The sequence below is a fragment of the Pleurodeles waltl genome, chromosome 12 (assembly GCF_031143425.1).
Source record: "Pleurodeles waltl isolate 20211129_DDA chromosome 12, aPleWal1.hap1.20221129, whole genome shotgun sequence".
NCBI classification, from domain to species: domain Eukaryota; kingdom Metazoa; phylum Chordata; class Amphibia; order Caudata; family Salamandridae; genus Pleurodeles; species Pleurodeles waltl.
Window position 1 is genome coordinate 271,821,469 of NC_090451.1, and position 19,375 is coordinate 271,840,843.

Here is a 19,375-nt window from a genome sequence, read left to right on the forward strand (position 1 = left end):
GCACTTCTGATGTCGCTTTCTAGGAGAACTAGCATCACACCATCTTGGTTTTGTTAGCAATGTGTTCCTTAAGGGAGAGATCAATGTCCAGGATGAATCAGAGCGTTGGTTGAACTTAGGGGTCTGAATGCATTCAGGTTCATTTTGTGGAGCAAGGTTTGTACTGTGGTTGCTTGTTCTATATGACAAGGATTCTGTTTTGTTGGGGTGGGGTTTTGGTGGAACCTGATGAGGCTTTGCTGACAGAACCTCTAAGCGGAGCAAGGGAACTGAGTTTAGCAGGGCAGGAGCACGGCTGAATTTCCCTAATCAGATATTTCGGAGACAAATGCTGAAGTCATGGCTGCTAAGTGTAAACCTGACAAATTAACCCACAACTTGCCTTAGTGACTGCAATCCTATCATTCATAAAGTGGTAAATAATACAAAATTCATCAGCCTTTAAGGTGAGCAACTTCAATCTCCCATTACTTTCTTGTTATTTTATAGATGAGTACAGTATTTATCACTCGTAAGTATGACAACCATTTTATGAAAATTAAGCTTTCATATTACACAAATGTGCCCTATAGCATTTATTGTTGTTTTTAATATACAGCATTTAAATCATTTTACATAAAACATAGTATATGTCAATACAAGTCAAATAAAATGGTCTTTATTTATTCTTCCCGGAAAAGCTAAGATTGCTGCTCACAAATTTAAACAAATGAACGTAGAGTATGTGCACAGGTATTTGCACTTGTACCTTAGAAAGTTCTCACTTTCTCACTAAAACTATAAAGACAAATATATTGGCAGGAAGATAGTTCCCATAAAGCATTATCAGCGGAAGAATTTAACTTTGCTATGGCAATCAGTAGAGTATTTCTTCTTATAAAGTTTGTTTAAGAAAATCAACAAGCAAATGGTGCGGGAACTCGAAGTCTAGTTGGACGATGAGGTAGCCCTAGAAAAGGAAAAAAGTGTGTTAAAACTATCTTACACATGGTCTGTGTACAATTAATTGTAATTTCATTTAGATAGCACTTCATTCCTCTGATGAAACCCCAAAGCAGATTAGCTGGTGGGTAGCATGCAACACCAAGGGGGATTGCGAGATTGGGAAAGAGTTGAGTTGCGGTACGGATTATTTATGAAGCACTTTGGTTATGTGTGAGTGATCACACTGGCTCTCTTATCCTGTCTTGGGTTGTGCACAAAGGCATGTAATGAGAGGAAGAGGAGTGAGAGGGAATGCTGCACGTTACACTAATTTACTGTTGCACCTGATTGAGCGGGTCTCTAAAGGATCCACCCAGGATTGACGGAGAAGCAGTCCTTTGCATGCACCGGATACAGGAAGTCAAGGCGGATGCTCAGTGTAATCACCTGGAGTGACAGTGGCGCTGCACACCAGAATGAACTGACTGTAGTCAGTGTGGATTGCCCTCAGCAAGAAAACCACAGTTAGAGGTCATACATAATATACACCATATATGTCTACTTACCTCCTTTGTTATGATTTCTGGACTTTTGATTTCGAATAAATGTAATCCTTTACTGTTCATCAGAGAGGTCAGGCCAGACTCGAGTCCTATCAATCATAATCAACACATGTTTATATTACATGTGACACACTGTCGTGTACATAGTCAAATGACATATATCACTTTGAAAATACTTTGATAAGTGGTAGGGTTAAACTTCTTGCTAAAATGAATTGCCCTTACTGATGACATCACATATAGCATCACATATGAATGGTGTTTTAGATCTATTACGAAATTCCTCTACGGAAGATGGACTTATATTCTGCGGGTAGAACGTCGCTAAATTCTTCAAAGAAAGAGTAGGACGTTCAGGGGACTCTCTTGCAGCAGGATTAAGATATATAATCCATATGAGTAACAAATACCGAAAGCAGACAAGGCTGCTAAATCCAGAGTGAATGCACAGACAAAGCATTCTTAGACAGTTCCTATGTTATAACGCATCACATGAGTAGTTAGTTATTCGCAGAATACTTAGATCTTAGCCCAGTCGAGTGTACCTGTATTTGTTTGAGAAATGACACAGTGGTGGCAGGTCCAGGGGCAAGGGCAATTATCGAATGTCTTCATGTTGACAGCATAAGTAAAATTAAAATCTCCACTGATTAGGACCAAACGTTATTTTTATGTTTCTCCAGCCGGGGCTGTTGGCAAGTGTCTTTAGAATCCACGGGCCAAATTGCCTCTATAATATTGAGGAGGGAATGCAACTGCTGGATTCGATAACAAGTTTAGAGTTTCCTCCAGAAAGCGGAAGATTTTCATTTACCACTAAACGCTAAATTAGACCTCGCTGTTATTGCTTTTATTTTCAATTTTTTAAGGCCAGCCAAATGTAAAGCCTGCGTTTAACTCCCTGCAAGTAGAATTCAGGATTTTTATAGACAGTAATATTTGTGAAACTTACGGGAAATGGCTGCTGGGATGCCGACTGCAGAGACAGTCCTCTTTAAAAAGTGCCGGACTGATCCGTCCTTCTGAAAACAGAAACAATTTTTTAAAAATTGTTTGAAGCATATCAGAATAAATAGTTACCTTGTGAGTTACCTACCGCAGACATTTTTGAGGTACTTCTGTAATCTTTAATTTTAATTCTGTGGAAGGTAAGTAAGACAAACATATTTTGTGGTTAGTGCATCAAAACAGTTGAAGGCATAATATCACAGAGGATATAACTTTGCATCAAAGCATATCAGACTTGGGCAGCCAATACTAACCGGGCAGGAGTTGTACAAGTTTGTAAAAATGCCAGATTTCTGGGATACTTTACATTTGTTCCTGTCTGCATCAGTTTGAGACATTGGTAGTATTACTGGAAGATGCATTTCAAATACCAGGCAGCAACTTATCACTGCCAAAGTTGGTGTGCAATGATATCCACCAGTGTTATTACTTCAGTATGTACAAGGCAAGCTCTTAATCGGAACCTTAAAGTCAAGCAACCAGGTCAACGAAGACCCTCCTCAACACCCTCAGTGGAGGACTACAGGCCATTTTGAAAGGGCCCTCCCACCTTGGCAGGGATCGCTTTAATAAAACTACATGCAACACAGTGGCAGATCATTTTTTATCACAGCTACATGCAGAGTGGACCAGCATAAGCAGGGTTTGCTTCTGGAAAGCAAAAGAAAAATGTCGCTGGAGGACAGGGAGCTTTCCTTTCTGCATTAGGAGCATTTCTCTCTTTTCCTTTTTTAAGAAAAGCTAGAAGGCAAGAGGTACCAGGCAGGAAAAATTCCAGGCTTGTCGGTACTACAGAGGAGAAATCAGTGGCGAAAACCCCACCCTCAATTGTGCGAAGCATCCACCATAGGGACTTTGAGATCCTGTACAAGGCTGGCCACAGTTTCAACGGTTTCTTCCAGTGGAGGTGGCAGACGCTCCACCTGCAGAAATCTAGGCGTTCCCCCACTTCTGAATGGAGCGGGGAATCACAGATTCAACAATATGCAATGAAAAAAGTAATATAAATCTGTTGAGTTAAATGTTCCCAAAAGAATCATTGTTTTTTACTTTGTACTAATTACTCCAAGGTTATTAGCGATACTGGGGTGCCCGTGTCTATTATACTGATAAGCACCAACTATGGAAACAGGCTGGATTTAAATTTGCAGAAGGTTAATTTATTTCACATGTGTTAGGAATGGGTCTCTGCTTGGCAGTCAGTTTGCACTCTGTCCAAGCAGGGACCCTCACTCTAGTCAGAGCAAAGGAGAAACACACCTGGTTAACCCCCACTCACCCCCTTGGTAGCTTGGCACTAGCAGAAAGGCTTAACCCAGAGACAATGTGTAAAGTATTTGTACCAATACACACAATAATACAGTGAAAACACTACAATATGACTCAACACCAGGTTACAAAAATAGCCAATATTTATCTTAACAACACAAGACCAAAACAACAAAAATCCAACATACATACGTCAACTTATGAATTTTTAAAGATTAAACACAAAAATATTTTTTAGAAACACAAATGCTTCGATTAGATGATAGCAAGCCGTTGTGACAGAATCGTTCCCAACAATCCAACGCCAATGGCGCCGGTGACAAAGTCACACAGACCCTCAGGTACAGTACCTTGTGAAAATGAGGAAACAAGCCTGTGCATGGAGTCAGGGATCGCAGCGTCACTGGATCTGAGGCAGCGCCGGTTCCAGTGCTGCGGAGCGAAGGAGCGGAGGCATCATGAAGAGGCGTCAGGTCTGTGGAGCGGTGGAGGTGAGGCAGCGTCGGTGTGAAACGTTGGATTCACGCACTTCCGGTGGAGTCAATGTCTGGCGGTCACAGAGTCGTAGACTTCAGCGAGGCTGCAGCGACATCAGGCCTGCGAGGTTGTCGCCCTCTAGCGAGGACCACAGCTTCGGTCTCAGAGAGTGTCTCGGAATTCAGCAGGGGCGTCAGTCCAGAGTCGTCCGAAGTCGGTTTCCTTTGATTTTCTTGGTTTTCCACCAGCCTCTCCTTTCAAAGGCCCAGGAAGTGGATTAGGCAACACTTGGCAGGGCAGGAGTCTCAGCAGAGAGTCCAGGTGCTGGCAGAGGATGTCTTTGATGGCCGTGAGACTTCAAAACAGGGGGCATGTTCAGTCCAACCCCTTGGAGATTCTTCTAAAGCAGGAATATACCACAAAGTCCAGTCTTTGTCCCCTTTCACAGGCAGAAGCAGCAACTGCAGGATAGCCCAACAAAGCACAGTCACAGGCAGGGGCAGCACTTCTCCTTGGCAGAGGTTCCTCTTGAATCCAAAAGTGATCTTGAAGAAATCTAAAGTTGTGGGTTTTGGGTCCACTACTTATACCTCTTTCTGCATTTGAAGTAAGCAAACTTCAAAGGAAAGTCTCTGTTGTTCACAAGATCCTGCCTTGCCCAGGCCAGGCCCCAGACACACACCAGGGGACTGGAGACTGCATTGCGTGAGGGCAGGCACAGCCCATTCAGATGTAAGTGGCCATTCATCCCTCCACACCAGCTCAGATGGCTCATCAGGATATGCAGGCTTCACCCCAGGCCCCTTTGGGTCACTGTCTAGAGGAGATTCACAAATACCCCAACTGTCAGTCTGACCGAGACAAGGAATTCACAACCAGGCAGAGTCACAGAATAGTTAAAGCAAGAAAATACCTCCTTTCTAAAAGTGGCATTTTTAAAATAACAATCTAAAAACCAACTTCACTAACAGATGTATTTTTAAATTGTGAATTCAGAGACCCCAAACTCCACATTTCTATCTGCTCTCAAAGGGAAGCTTCACTTTAAGGATATCTAAAGGCAGCCCCCATGTTAACTTATGAGAGATAGGCCTTGAAACAGTGAAAACTGAATTGGCAGTATTTCAATGTTAGGATATGTAAAACACATTAGTACATGTCCCACCTTTAAGAGACACTGCACCCTGCCCATGGGCCTACCTTAGGGGTGCCTTACATGTATAAAAAGGAAAGGTTTAGGCCTGGCAAGTGGGTACACTTGCCAAGTCGAATTGGCAGTTTACAACTGCATCCACAGGCACTGCAGTGGCAGGTACAAGCCATGTTTATAGGGCTACTAATGTGGGTGGCACAACCAGTGCTGCAGGCCCACCAGTAGCATTTGATTTACAGGCCCTCGGCACCTCTACTGCACTTTACTAAAGACTTAGACTAGAAAATCAAATATGCCAATCATGGAAAAGCCAATTATACATGTAATTTACACATGAGCACTTGTACTCTACCACTGGTCAGCTGTGATAAAGTGCCCAGAGTACCAAAAACAGCCCTGATTCTGAAATTGTCACCAGTATGACAATAAAGTATGAGAATAAAGTTTCTGTCAGTTTTACTTCATTCATCCAGACAATCACTCACTGCCACTCCAACAGACTTGGGTGTTGTGAAGGTTCTCATTTAGGCAGTTTTCATAATTTGGCAGCGATAGTCTTTCATTTATCTCCATTAGAGAGTGTGAAGTTCCTAGAGCACACGAAAAAATGCTGATATCATCTTTACCAACAGCCCTGCAGGCTGATATGTTTTTGTTTATATTGTTGGGTGCAGCCATTACAAGATGGCCCGTTACAGGGTAATCTTATTGTTTACAAAGACGGAGGCTTAATTTCAACATGTGCATGGAGCTGATGTATTTTGCGCCATGTTACTTTAGTCTTATACTGCCTCCAAACCTTGTTGTGCTTTGTAAATATGAGATTAAATCAGTGATCATTTGTGTATAAACCCCAGGATTTGGCCTCCTATTATGAGAGGTCTTTGCACCGGAAGTATCACCAGATTATACACCAGATTGCTAAACTCCTCATTCTCAGTCGCTGAGTAGATTTCAGGAACTGTGCAAAAGGTGTCCATCACTGACAGCACACATCCTGCTCCTGCGGCAGACCTCTGATAAGGAGTAGCTGCAGACAGCCATTCAAAACTGTGTTGTGTCAACCACTATAGAAGAAACTCTACACTTCTAAAGGCAGATTTTCTATATACTTTAGTTAAGGTTTATCATTGCACTTAGAAATAGCTTTAGGGTGTTAGGATGTCAGAAACTCTGACAATGTTAGAAACATTTATCTTGTTTTTGCTGAATTTTACATGCTTAACTACTTTTATTTTTCCAATCTGTAGGATTACTGTACATATTTTATGCACTAGAGGACAGGCGGTGTAAATATAAACATTTCAAACTACGTGTTCCTGTTTCTCAGGGCTATCTTTGTGTCTTATTCATAACGAAAAGATTGTCTGAATTGCCACTGTGTCCCTGAACTTATCTAGAGGCGCTGGGCTTGTGTCAAGCCTGCAGCCCAACCCTACATTCTGATTCAATGTTAGTGCATTGAATTTAGACTTTGCATGACGGGGTTAGAAATCAAACCCCTGCGGCTCTGGGAACCCCCAGATTTCGCATCAAGTAATTACCACTCAAATTGTCATTTGAGAAAGAGACCGGCGTATGAGAATTATCAGCCATCTGAAGGTAGTGCAGGCCATGCACCCTCATAGTATCCCTACATGTCTTATCTTATGTTAAATAGTACAGGTGATGTGGCAGAATCCTGAAGTAAGGAAAATCTCAAGAAACAGGACATGAGCAGAGGACACCAGTCAGACAAATCCCATAGGCAGGAAACTATACACTCATAGACAGTAGCCCTCACCTTTTCAAGCTTACTCGGCCATTGTCCAAGTATAATACCATCATTTTAAAGTCTGATGGCAAATCTAGCATGACAAGAAAGGATGAACAGGTACATAGAGGTCAGTAGCCATGAAGACCATGGGTAATGGGAAAGCTTGAACTAATAATTCTTCAATACTGGGGCTGTTCATTTTCAAACAGCAGAATAGCATTGCTAGACGTTCATCTGGACGGCTCCTTTCTAGGTAGGTTCTAACTCATTTGCTCTTTTTTTTCCACTTTTGTAAGCACAAAGCTAAGCTATCTATTGATAAAAGGGGGCAACATTACTAATCCCAGTAGATAAGAGGTGTAAATTCAGGGATTTCTATAGAGAGGTGAGGATGGTCACTTTGGCACATTTTCCATGAAACCAAGACTGGGCAGTGTTGAAAAAAGGGAAACACTCGAGGCACGTTTTTCTAGACAGTGGACATCATTTCCCAAAGTCTTCTAAAAAAATGAGACGTGAGTGACTGAGTCAGTGAGTCAATTAATACATTCGTACAATGCCAATGTGACCCACATAGGTTGTAAGTTGGAGATGGGATGGCAGAACATGTTTTGAGCGTGTTACAGTCTCCAAAAACTGCGAGTGCTTCAAAGACCACTGTTCTGTACCTTTGACATTACTCATTTATGTACCTTATAGACTGGACACTTACGCAGCATTGGAAAGGTGCAAAATCAGTTTCTTCTCTGCATAGGATGCTTGGATAGTAGCAGTCACCTCCTAGTGGGAGAAATAAAACAAGGTGAAAAATAAAACCTCTAATATGGTGTATAGATTTACTCATTAAATTAAATATTCCTTCTCTATTTTTCGTTTTTTCCTTCCGCCAGTTAATTTCCATGCCTTGGTCTGGAGCAGAGCAAACTGTGCAATATTATTAATAGGAAACTTCTGCTGAGAAAAACATATTCTTATATGTAAAGGCAGCAACCAGCCATCATCTGAGTTGTGCTTAAAAGGGCATCATTTTTGCAAGCTTACTTATTAGAACCTAAGGTCACAAAGTTTGTAAAGAAGTGGTATACCGTAGACATGCTGTCTGCACTGTCTATGCCTGTGACGTCATAATGCGGCACAGCAGTCAGACTGCACATATAAGTACCGTAAGGCGACCAATGGTTTTGTCCTTCACTTTTGTGTTTGTTTGTCTCTTGTGTCCACTTCCGCCATTCTTCTTTTGAGTTACTGAATTGTCTTTTCTCGGTTTTCGTCAAACGTCCGCTGAAATCTTGTTTCCTTACATAGCTTCCTTTAGATTTCATTGATGGGCCCTCATCTAGCGATCTGGGTACATTTGTGGTAAAACCACATGCCATTACAACTACTGGTACTCTTAGTACCAAAAAGGTAAGTTTATATGTGGAACAACTATTGGAAACAGTGGGGGTGATTCCGACCCCGGGGTTGGCGGGAGCACCGCCAACAGGCTGGCGGCACCCCGCAGGGCATTCTGACCGCAGCGGTTTGGCCGCGGTCAGAACAGGAAAACCGGCGGTGTCCCGCCGGTTTTCCGATGCCCTGAGGAATCCCCCATGGCGGCGCAGCTTGCTGCGCCGCCATGGGGGATTCCGACCCCCTCACCGCCATCCTGTTCCTGGCGGTTCCGACCGCCAGGAACAGGATGGCGGTGAGGGGTGTCGTGGGGCCCCTGGGGGACCCTGCAGTGCCCATGCCAATGGCATGGGCACTGCAGGGGCCCCCGTAAGCGGGCCCCACATAGAATTTCAGTGTCTGCATTGCAGACACTGAAATTCGCGACGGGTGCAACTGCACCCGTCGCGCCCTTCCCACTACGCCGGCTCCATTCGGAGCTGGCATCCTCGTGGGAAGGGGTTTCCCGCTGGGCTGGCGGGCGGCCTTCTGGCGGTCGCCCGCCAGCCCAGCGGGAAACACAGAATGGCCGGTGCGGTCATTCGGCGGTTCCCGCCAGGCGGGCGGCTCCCGCCGGCCGCCGGGGTCTGAATGACCCCCAGTGTTTCTGCATCATAAGTGCAAAGGCAACACCAGAGTTTTGCTAGTGCTAATGGGCACAACTTTCACAATCTGGTGCCACAACTGCGGTATTATAGCACCTGTGAAGTGGGAATACCACATCAGTTCAGATTGCAGAAAAGTGTTAAATAGCCAACAATTTAATTTAGCTCACATTTATTGTGACTTTTGGTGCACGAACGACGCTCTCCAAGTGATGGTCATTGGGCACTTATTGTCCCACTTCCATTGTTTCTCTGCTCTGCTCTCTGAGATTCTTCCTGTACGGATTCCTTGTGTGTTTTTTTGCTGTGGGAAAATTCCTTTGTGTTACTACTGCCAATTAATCAATCTGTTCCCTGCAGGCTACACGCTGCAGCGCCTTCCTCCACAGACAGGTGAAAGGCCGACACCTGTATGTACAATGACACAAACACACACACACCTGTTCAATCAAACACATCATTTCCTCCCGGGAGACAATGGACCGCAATGCGGTCAATGCCAGCACCGACCAAATGCTGAGGCGCCTCTGCAAACTAAGGGGCAAATTTAAGAAAAAGTGGCCCTGTACCCAGTGCAGCGCCATTTTCCCTGCACCCCTTTTCACCCCCCTACCGCCACCCTGTGTGCGCGTATTTAAAATATGGCACGCCATGGTACAGGTTAGGGGGGAATAGCAATTTTTGACGCTATTGATGTACTGTTCAGGGTTAACACAAAAATGTTGACGCTAACCCTGTACAGTACATAGGGGCCCATTGTAACCAATGGTGTGCTGCCTTTTAACGCCTGCTCTGAGCAGGTGTTAAAAATGTGGAAAAAAAATGGCACAAAGAAATCTATTAGATTTCTTTGAGCCATTTTTCTGGCCCCCACCTAATGGGGGAACCCCTCCCTTGCATAAATAATGCCTGGTGCAGGCATAATGTGGCGCAACGGGTAACAAAGTGGCACAATGTATGCATTGCGCCCTTTTGTAAATATGTTGAGGGGAAAATGCCGCCTTACCATCAAAAAAATTATGCTAAGGCGGCGCTAATGTGGCGCTAGGGGCTCTTAATATGCCCCTAACTCTATACCATAATACTCAATGTCATAGCCACAGAAACACACACTAGAAGCACCAGGACTATACCTACACAGAACCAACAAAGCAGCAACAGCTAGTGCAATATCAATTATTTACTCTGCAACAGAACTCCGCATAAATGGTGTGCCAAAATGTAACCAGAATGCATCATACTAGAAGATACCTGACCCAAAAGATCTTCTGTTCCAATGAAACCAAACACTCAAAAGGTGATGGGAAGAATCCTTGCAAATAGTGTAACCACCGGCAGTCACTTGGAGTAGTATTCCAACCCACGGCTGTTTTGCCTGCCATGCCACCTCAGATTAGACCAAGCCACTGGAATCAACTTGCACCCGACTGAAAAGGCCCAAAGAGGCCGAAACAGGTCTTGGTTAGCTTGTGTTCCGGTTCAGAAAGGGCTGGACTGTTCCCACTGGAACATGACCAAGACTGATTTGCATATGGCTGGGTCTAATCTGAGGTGGCATTGTGACAGAAAACGCGGAATTGCCGGTGGTTAGACTATTGGCAAGCATTGTGTGTTTGATCTGATAAAACCACAATCATTACAATAGAACCATCAAGAAGCATCAACATGATACTATCTTGCAACCAACACAACTTCAAGTACCACCCAGTTGGAAACAGGTTGCTCTCCAGAAGCCCTTAGCATAACCAGTGTTCCTCAATCCACACATGCAGAGGTTGTAGGAGAGCTAAGCTCTTGTAAAGTCATCAGGAGGCTGGCTATTTGGCTTTTCCGTGCCACATCTGGCTCGATTGTACTACGCAAGCCCCTTCTGTTTCTTAGGCACTGTTCCCTTAGTGAACACATCATTGTAACACAGACCTGCAAACTACCATGTAGATTTGACAGATTTTTGAGAATAGAGATCCACACCCCAAAGTTCTACACCATCACTATAAATCAAACTTGTTGCATGTTCATTCCTATGTGAACAACGGGCAGTGAAGTGCATTGTAAGGAGAAGAGTCTGCTTGTTTCAGTCAATATTTAATATACAGGGGTCCCGGGCATGATCTTTTAAAATTATTAATGGTACAGAGTTTAGTGCGCCAGGTAATTATTGGGCGTGATAAAGTCCACACCCTCACAATTTCTTCCAGGTGTATATCAGAAGACAAATACATACAGTCAAACAATGCCTGTCCAATATTGGAACATGTAGATTTTCTTATGGGAATATCAAGATACAATATTACATAAGATGCATAATATGCACCCTTTCAAATTTGCACCCTCTCAAATGTACATCTTGTTATAGGCGCAATTTGCTCTTATTTCACCCATTAAATTCCAAACCTCACAGTATCATTTTTTATTTCATGTGTTAAATAGCACACCACCCTCCAGTACACTGGTACTCAAGCCCTCAGGCATGTAATTTAGTTCATCTCACTAGTCAAAACCTTCGAAAATGTTAACAACACAATAGATAACTCAGCAAAGGCCTTAAAAAGCATACTGATAAGGAACTAATTAAAGCAGCTTTGCTAATTACGCTAAATGTACATTACGATGGTGCAAAAACTTAATGAAATGCTTTTCTGGTTTGATTTGATGGTCAGCAGGCCACGTTTGCATCAACCGAGCAAATCCGCTTTGCAGTTCAAACATAGGGGCATATTTATACTCCGTTTGCGCCAGAATTGCGTCGTTTTTTTTTACGCAATTCCGACGCAAAACTAACTCCATATTTATACTTTGGCGTTAGACGCGTCTAGCGCCAAAGTCCATGGAGTTTGCGTCATTTTTTAGCGTGGACACCTACTTTGCGTTAATTATATGCAAGGTAGGCGTTCCCATCTAAAAAATTGACTCCGAGGCATGTGCGCCGTATTTACACTCCCGGGCAAAATTCACGCCCGGGAGTGGGCGGGTAAAAAAAAATGACGTACAGCCGCTTTTGCGCCGTTTTTTAGCGCCTGGAAAAGGCAGGCGTTAAGGGACCTGTGGGCTCGGAAGGACAAGTCCCCCCAGGGACACCCCCCTGTCACCCTTGCCCACCCCAGGAGGACACCAAAGGCTGGAGGGACCCATCCCAGGGACATTAAGGTAAGTTCTAATGTTTTTTTTTTTTTGTGGCATAGGGGGGCCTGATTTGTGCCCCCCTACATGCCACTATGCCCAATGACCATGCCCAGGGGACATAAGTCCCCTGGGCACGGCCATTGGGCAAGGGGGCATGACTCCTGCCTTTGCTAAGACAGTAGTCATTTCTATGGGGGTTGGGAGTCGAAAAAAATGGCGCAAATCGGGTTGAGGCGAAAAATTTGCCTCAGCCTGATTTGCCCCATTTTTTGACGCCCAAGCTCCATATCCCCCTACGCCAGCGCTGCCTGGTGTACGTCGTTTTTTTTCACGCACACCAGGCAGCGCCGGCGGCTAACGCCGGCTAACGTCATTGAATAAATATGGCGCCCGCATGGCGCTTCAGAATGGCGTTAGCCGGCGCTAATTTTTTTGACGCAAAACTGCGTTAGCGCAGTTTTGCGTCAAAAAGTATAAATATGGCCCATAGTCCACAAACAGGTTGGACGCACCTTGAGTATGAAAAAAGAGTTTAAACACTTCTGGCATTGGCATACGGGGTACCTATAGCATAGCATGTCATTACCCTATACAGTAATTGCATTATGACAACGTGACACACCTACTTACAGTTTCAAAATAGAATGCCACAGAGTAATCTTCTTCCCCCGAGGAAACAAAGAATTCTGCTGCTACTTTTGATTTCACCACAGTCCCTTCCGGGGTGAATGAAATGCGCGGGATAGTGAGACTCCAGGCTTTTGCAATACAATCTTTTAAAGGAACACCCTGGAAAATCTGCAGGAGAAAGTGAGATTGTTTAATAGAAAAAAAGGCCTCTGAAGGGTTTACATTTGCCATGGGGATGCATCCCTGAAGTACGCTTGATTATCATTTGCATGGAGGGAAAAAAAAAAAAACACATATTTTTTACAAATGTTATTGTAAAAAAGTGAATTATTAATTGGGGTGGATGGAAGTCTACCACAAATAATAAAAGTCATTAACTTGTTAAGTCCAGTCAGGGGTTTCAGTAGTTTAATCCTGAGCTCAACTGCCGGTAGCTGTGGCACAGAGGAGAGAGGCTTAACTTAAGGCATTTGGAAGTACCAAAACAGTTAAAAAGTCAAAAACACAATGCAATAAAAATCCCACTCCAATTTCGAATAACAGAGAAAAATGTAATAAACAAACTTACACTAAAACAACAAAAATTTAGTGATTAGTAATGCAATTCTTGCATCGGTGAGAAAGTCATTTTATATCACCATGCTCACTTTGTGAACTTTACTTTTGCTGCAGTGGGACACAGAAATTTAACCTGATCTAGGTTGCGCAAGGAAGAAAAGCCATTGCAGCATGCGCACTGCCGCTATTGCCACTATTGGTGTTCCGTGGAATTTAGTGTGTGGTGCGTGGGTTCACTACAAGGTGAGCGTGATGCAGCACTTCATTCCTCGCGAGAGTATCTCAGAAACAGGGAAGTGAGAGCTTGGCAAGAGGAAGCCTTAGAATAATACCCTGGTGACACGGAGCATTTGTAGCCATATCTGTTTCAGCATCCTATAGGACATACAAATGACAAGTATGTCTTGGCATCGATGTAGGCTATTCAAATTAATTTACTGGTCACGTATTTGAGATAAAGAAATACGAACTGCGTGAGGTAAATCATATTACATACAGACCAAAGAAGGAGATTTTCAAGCTGAAGTATTAATTTATGAACAAGCACGACTGACATCTCGACACAGCATATGGAGTAAGGAGGTTTTAGATTTGTTTAGCTTGTGCACACTGACTGGATATTACTGAAAAATTTAAAGTACTGTCTGGATATCCTGCAGAATTATTATTTTGGTTTCCTATTGTAGACTGTTATTTTAAGTTGGTTTTTTAACCAAGGTGAACCTGACAAACATCCCTGATCGCCTGGCTTGGACAGGATGGTAGTGGAGTACAACAGATAAAATAAAGCTGTGCAAGTTGGCCCAGTTAACCTCTTTTGGCCATTGGAGAAGTTTGTTGTAGTTTTAATCGACCACACCACTGTTAGTCACATCCAGGAGTTTGAATTCTGTAACCACTCATATTATTACAGAGTTTCCAAAAGAGGCCTTTGCTAGAGAAGGTGCACCAGGCCCACCGTAACAGATAGTAGCGTGTTTTGCTCAGAGGAAATGTGTGAGGATTTAGATGTTCTGTCAATTTCTCATCAGTGTATTAGTATTGTATTTACCACAAACAAAAAGGCTGGTGAAATTCATGAACTTTATGCTGAATAGATGTGTACAGAGACCTTTGCAACAGAGGATGCCCTGGGTCCAAATGTCAAGGACAAATATTGTGGGCACACTGGGCCATTTCCCACAGTGTCACAGGAATGCCAGCTTCTGAAGGCATGAGGGGGGAGGTTAAACCTAGGTAAGAAGATGGTAATTGAGGAGAATGTGTGGAAAAGTGTTAAGAGTAGCAAAACATCAGGAGAAGTACTGCATTCAGTGTGAACACTCGCATAAGGTGAAAAGTAAGGTCTGGCAAGTAGGAAGTGGAAGATGAAGTATTGGTAAAGAAACTCAGGTTTGTGAAGCAAGCCACTTCTAGTTACAAGGGGCCCTTCAAGATCAAAGAGGTGAAGAAGAATGTGGTGGCTATGGAACAGGTGAGGTATGATGTGTCTCGTTTGGTGTGATCCACCTCCATAGGATCCTATTGAACAAGGACCTGTGTGTAAGCGCAAAAGTACAATCCGGTCCAGAAGTCCATGTTGGTTGAAGGATTTTGTGAGGGAATGAGATCACAATCCACACTGTTGACACGTGCTATTGTCAGTTTTGTTGTTCACGCATCCCTTTGTCTGTTTGTTTATCTACTCTCAATTAGTAATTAAGATTTTGTTGACTGCTTTCTGTGCTTCACTCCACATCTCCCTATTAGGAAGCTGTTGTGGCTTGGACTTTGAGGTGGGGTAGAATGGATACATGTAACCATCTTCTACAACAGATTGCAGAGTGGAACCTCCTGAATATCAACTGGATAATCCGGCCAAGCAGTGCAGTCCTGTCTGCCGTATTGGTGGTGTTTTCTCAATAAACCTGGACATCCCATACTGGCTGCTGTCATCTATGAAGATCATGAAGTCAATAAATCTGCTCCTCCATACTTCATCCTTGCTGAGGCAGTGACAAGAAACCCTTGGTGAAAACATGTGGGGTAATTAAACCCAAGCTGCAGTGGGCTGGATTGCTTGGATGATTGTGTTTTCTTTGTATTGGAAGTATCCCCCAATGAGTGTCTGTACCCTGCAGACTGGGATCTCTCTTCCAACACCTGCACCTCTATTGACCACCACCACTACTCCTCATCAAACCAACCTTTGTCCGATGCTAGGATGGTGAGCAACTAGCCATTTCAGCAACACTGCTCTGAGCCTTATCAAACCTGCATCTGCGGCCTTGGCTTGCTTGTTCCTGACAACAAAGCGAGTAAAGCTGAACTGAACTGTTAGAACAGCTTTTGGTTCCAGAACAGTAACCAGCAAAACAGGGTCAATGGAACCACTAAGGCCCTCATTACGGGTGCCTCTTAATTCCAATGTGGCCGATAACAGTATTTACTGGCCCTATCAGAATTATGAACATTCATGCCAAATGTTGAAAATAGCTAAAATCTCCATGTGAAATCCAAGGGTAAATGAGGAATTACCACGGAAATCAGACCCCAAATTACTGATTCCCATGGCAATTCCTCACTTCTAAAAAATACCCTCAATGTCACACTTGTAATGGCTTAGACTTTGCCCACCCTCTGAAGGTACCAACTGCCATTTTGTGGACCACTCGTAATGGCGGCCTGCGTACAGAGTGAACTCTGTGCTCTGTCCCACATTTAAGATACAGTACAATACAATACAATGGCATGTATAGAGCGCGCAGGTACTTCCAAGGTATATGCAGACAAAATTGAGTGACTTTATCTAAACGTCTGAATCTACATCCCCTTCCAACAGGCAGCCCTAATTGCTCAATATCACTAACATCAAGGGTGAAAGCAGAATATGAGGTTCTTGGAATTTCATTCAGCCACTCAGCTGTACCCAGCTCCAGGGGTCTAGCTATGACGGACAAAACTGTTGCAACAATTACCCCGTAGCCCATAACACAAAGGAACCAGAGGACAGGCCTCAAATTGTCCAAATTATTTTAATAATTCTCATTATTACAAACAATTCTGTGATATAAATTATTTTATACAAACATTTTTTTACTCCTATCTCTTTTCTCTGTTGACAGAGGGTGTAATTCATTTCTACATTGTATTTCTGTGCCGATTATGCAGATAAAATCAAATGATTCACGTCTTCAACTTTCTCCCTCTCAGCAGCCGTAGTTTGATAATATCTTCTGATAAAATTACCTGTTTTAGAATCGCTCTGTGAGTTTCTATGTCTTCCGTTTCAACCATGTCCTGAAATATAGGAAAGCATATTAGTCTGAAAGTAACAAAGATGATTCCAGAAACGATACCCCAACACTTCCACCTAAAAGGCAATTTCAAGTTTCAGGAGGATTAATATCATGTTTAATCTGTTGTCCGGTGATTACTCGTCCTATTGCCTAAATCAATTCTTCAATACCTCCAACAATTAATTTTGGAGCTCCAAACAGTCACAGACGCATCCCATTATTGTAGTAGTCAAACACTACTTTCCTTTCAGGGGGTACCAAGATCCTCTAATAATGCACCACTCATTTCACAACTTCTTTTCCTAGGGAGATCTCGGCGTTAGTCCCATGATGCCCTCTGTTCGTGAACTGTGTTGCAGAGGAGGACAGAGCTCTCATGGAGCCCACTATTCAAACAACACACTGAAGTCTCATATCTGGCACAGCACAGAATACTCACTTACTTTAGCAAACCAATAGTATGCATGTGCACTCTTACAATAGACATTCCTCTGCATCTAAGGTGGACCAAACAGATTTATAATATATTGTAGATTTAAAGTGCATTTAATTTTGTGGGCAAAACTGTCCTCTGAACAACTAAGGCATTATTATGGGGTAGATAATAGATTGTACAGAGGTAACTGTATTTATCTGTGCTTTCCTCAGACTTCAGTCACAGACAGCACAGGACTTATTGGTCAGACTGCACAATATATTATGAATTTTATGACAAGACCGGAGGCTCCTATTATGCGTTTCTTTTCTTACTTTAATAAATAGCAGCAGTCAAGAAACATACTACAATTCCCAGAAGGCAAAGGAACAACAGCCAATGGGAATAGAAATGTAGTTCAAACAATGTACACCAATCACAGTATGCAGAGGTATTGTGACATCACTTGACTGCGAACAGCCCTCTTTTTTCTTGCTGCTCGCAGTCAAGCTAAGTACCATTTTATCTTGTCTCCATGTGTACAAAATTTATTTCATTGTTGTTTACGGTTTAAGATATATTTCAATCGATATTTTGCACTCGCGCTTCGCTTACGCGTTATTTCTTGTATTGACATTCCTAGTCGGCATGTTGCCGCATTCTTATTAAGCGCCCCTCGCGCTTCCCCCAACCGCCACCGCATTTCTAATGCGCACGTCAGCGCGCGTTCTCCACATTCCATCGGGTTTCCTCAGCGTTATTTATTTCACACGCTGAGGAAACCCGGCGCCACTGATGCAGCGCGTCTACTCGCCGAGAAATTCCGGCGGCCCGGCAACAGCGCGTCTTCTCACCGGAGCCTTCTGCCTTCATTGACATTTTCTCCCTCAATTAGTTTTAACTTTGTTTTACTTTTATCGACTAAAACCTACCTCCTGCTTTTACAGCAGCCCCAGTTCTCTCCCTCTTCCTGTGTTCCCTTGTGACAGGAATAGCAACGCCTACAGGCGGAGCTTGGTAATTTCTCTGGTTATTAACCCTTTCTTCCCCTGTTTCCTGTAAGCTTTATAATGGAGTCGGATAACTCTCCTTCTATGGAGGTTGACGATGTGAGGCATGAATTGTCTGCCTTCATAAAATCTTCGGTCCAACAGGCAGTTTCTACCTCCATGCAAAAAATTTCCAAAAATTTAGAACTGTCTTTTTCTGATATGTTATCTAGGTCCATGTCGGCCCAGGCTGCGGGGGAATGCAGTCAGCGCCTTTCTCCCATAAAAAATCCCAAAAAATCTAAAAAAGTGGCGCAAAAGAAAAGTGAGTCTTCCTCACATGTGGCAGAGGACGCGGTTCCTCATAAGGCTCCGTCCAAGGAGTATAAACATATGGACATTGGGAAATCAACATCAAAAGTTAATTTAAAACATAAATCCAAGCAAAAGAACGTTATTGCTCCTCTAATAATTTCGTCTATCCCTGATTCAGATGACGAAATTCCAGAACCGGATTCCGACTCCGTTGTGTCCTCTTCTGGTGATGATGGTTCATTTTCCCCTCCACCTTCCAAGAAATCTAAACCATCTGTCCTTAAATCTTCCAATATCCTAGACCCTGAAGGTTTCCCGATGTTTGACCCTTCCAATATCCTTCACCCCAACTCTACGGAATGGGTTCCCGCTGATCATGTTGCCCAATATGTCTCAGCTAAAATTAACTGCCCTCTGGATAAACAAACTAGGGCAAAACTAAAATCTGAGTGTCCTCGTCCCTCCCTCTCTGGTAATATCTCACTTACTCCCTCCATTGATCAACACCTTTTGACCTTTTTCACAAAATTGGGCAAGGATCCACGCAAAGGAGTTGACAAAGCGTGGGCCTCTTGCCAGGACAAGTTACTTGACATCATGGGTCCTCTAACTCAAATTTTTGATATTGCTGAAGCGGCTAGAATCGATGGCTCTTTCATCGATCACGAAGAGCTTACCTTGTGGGTTCAGCGGTCCTTTTGTCTATTAGGAAACGCAAATTCTGCTCTTTCACACGAAAGACGCAAAGGTCTTCTACTAAAACTTGACCCTAAACTGGTCAATCTGGCAACCATTCAACCTCATGCTTGCACAGACGGTGCTTTATTTGGTGAGTCTTTTATCAAAGACTTAAGCAAGTATGTCTCAACATTCACGTCACT

General features: G+C 43.3%; 1 protein-coding gene across 1 annotated transcript in view; it reads right to left on the reverse strand.

The window, feature by feature from the left end:
* Positions 1-562: 562 nt before the first annotated feature.
* The window catches only part of CETP (cholesteryl ester transfer protein), a 112,501-nt gene continuing 93,688 nt past the window's right edge, over positions 563-19,375 (reverse strand). Inside the window, exons 10-16 of the mRNA XM_069215803.1 lie at positions 16,726-16,776; positions 12,940-13,107; positions 7,863-7,930; positions 2,584-2,626; positions 2,440-2,509; positions 1,491-1,576; positions 563-949 (exon numbers count right to left, since the gene is read on the reverse strand). Coding sequence (XP_069071904.1) covers positions 875-949; positions 1,491-1,576; positions 2,440-2,509; positions 2,584-2,626; positions 7,863-7,930; positions 12,940-13,107; positions 16,726-16,776 — 561 coding nt within the window. The 3' untranslated portion in view covers positions 563-874. The remainder of the gene's footprint in view (positions 950-1,490; positions 1,577-2,439; positions 2,510-2,583; positions 2,627-7,862; positions 7,931-12,939; positions 13,108-16,725; positions 16,777-19,375) is intronic.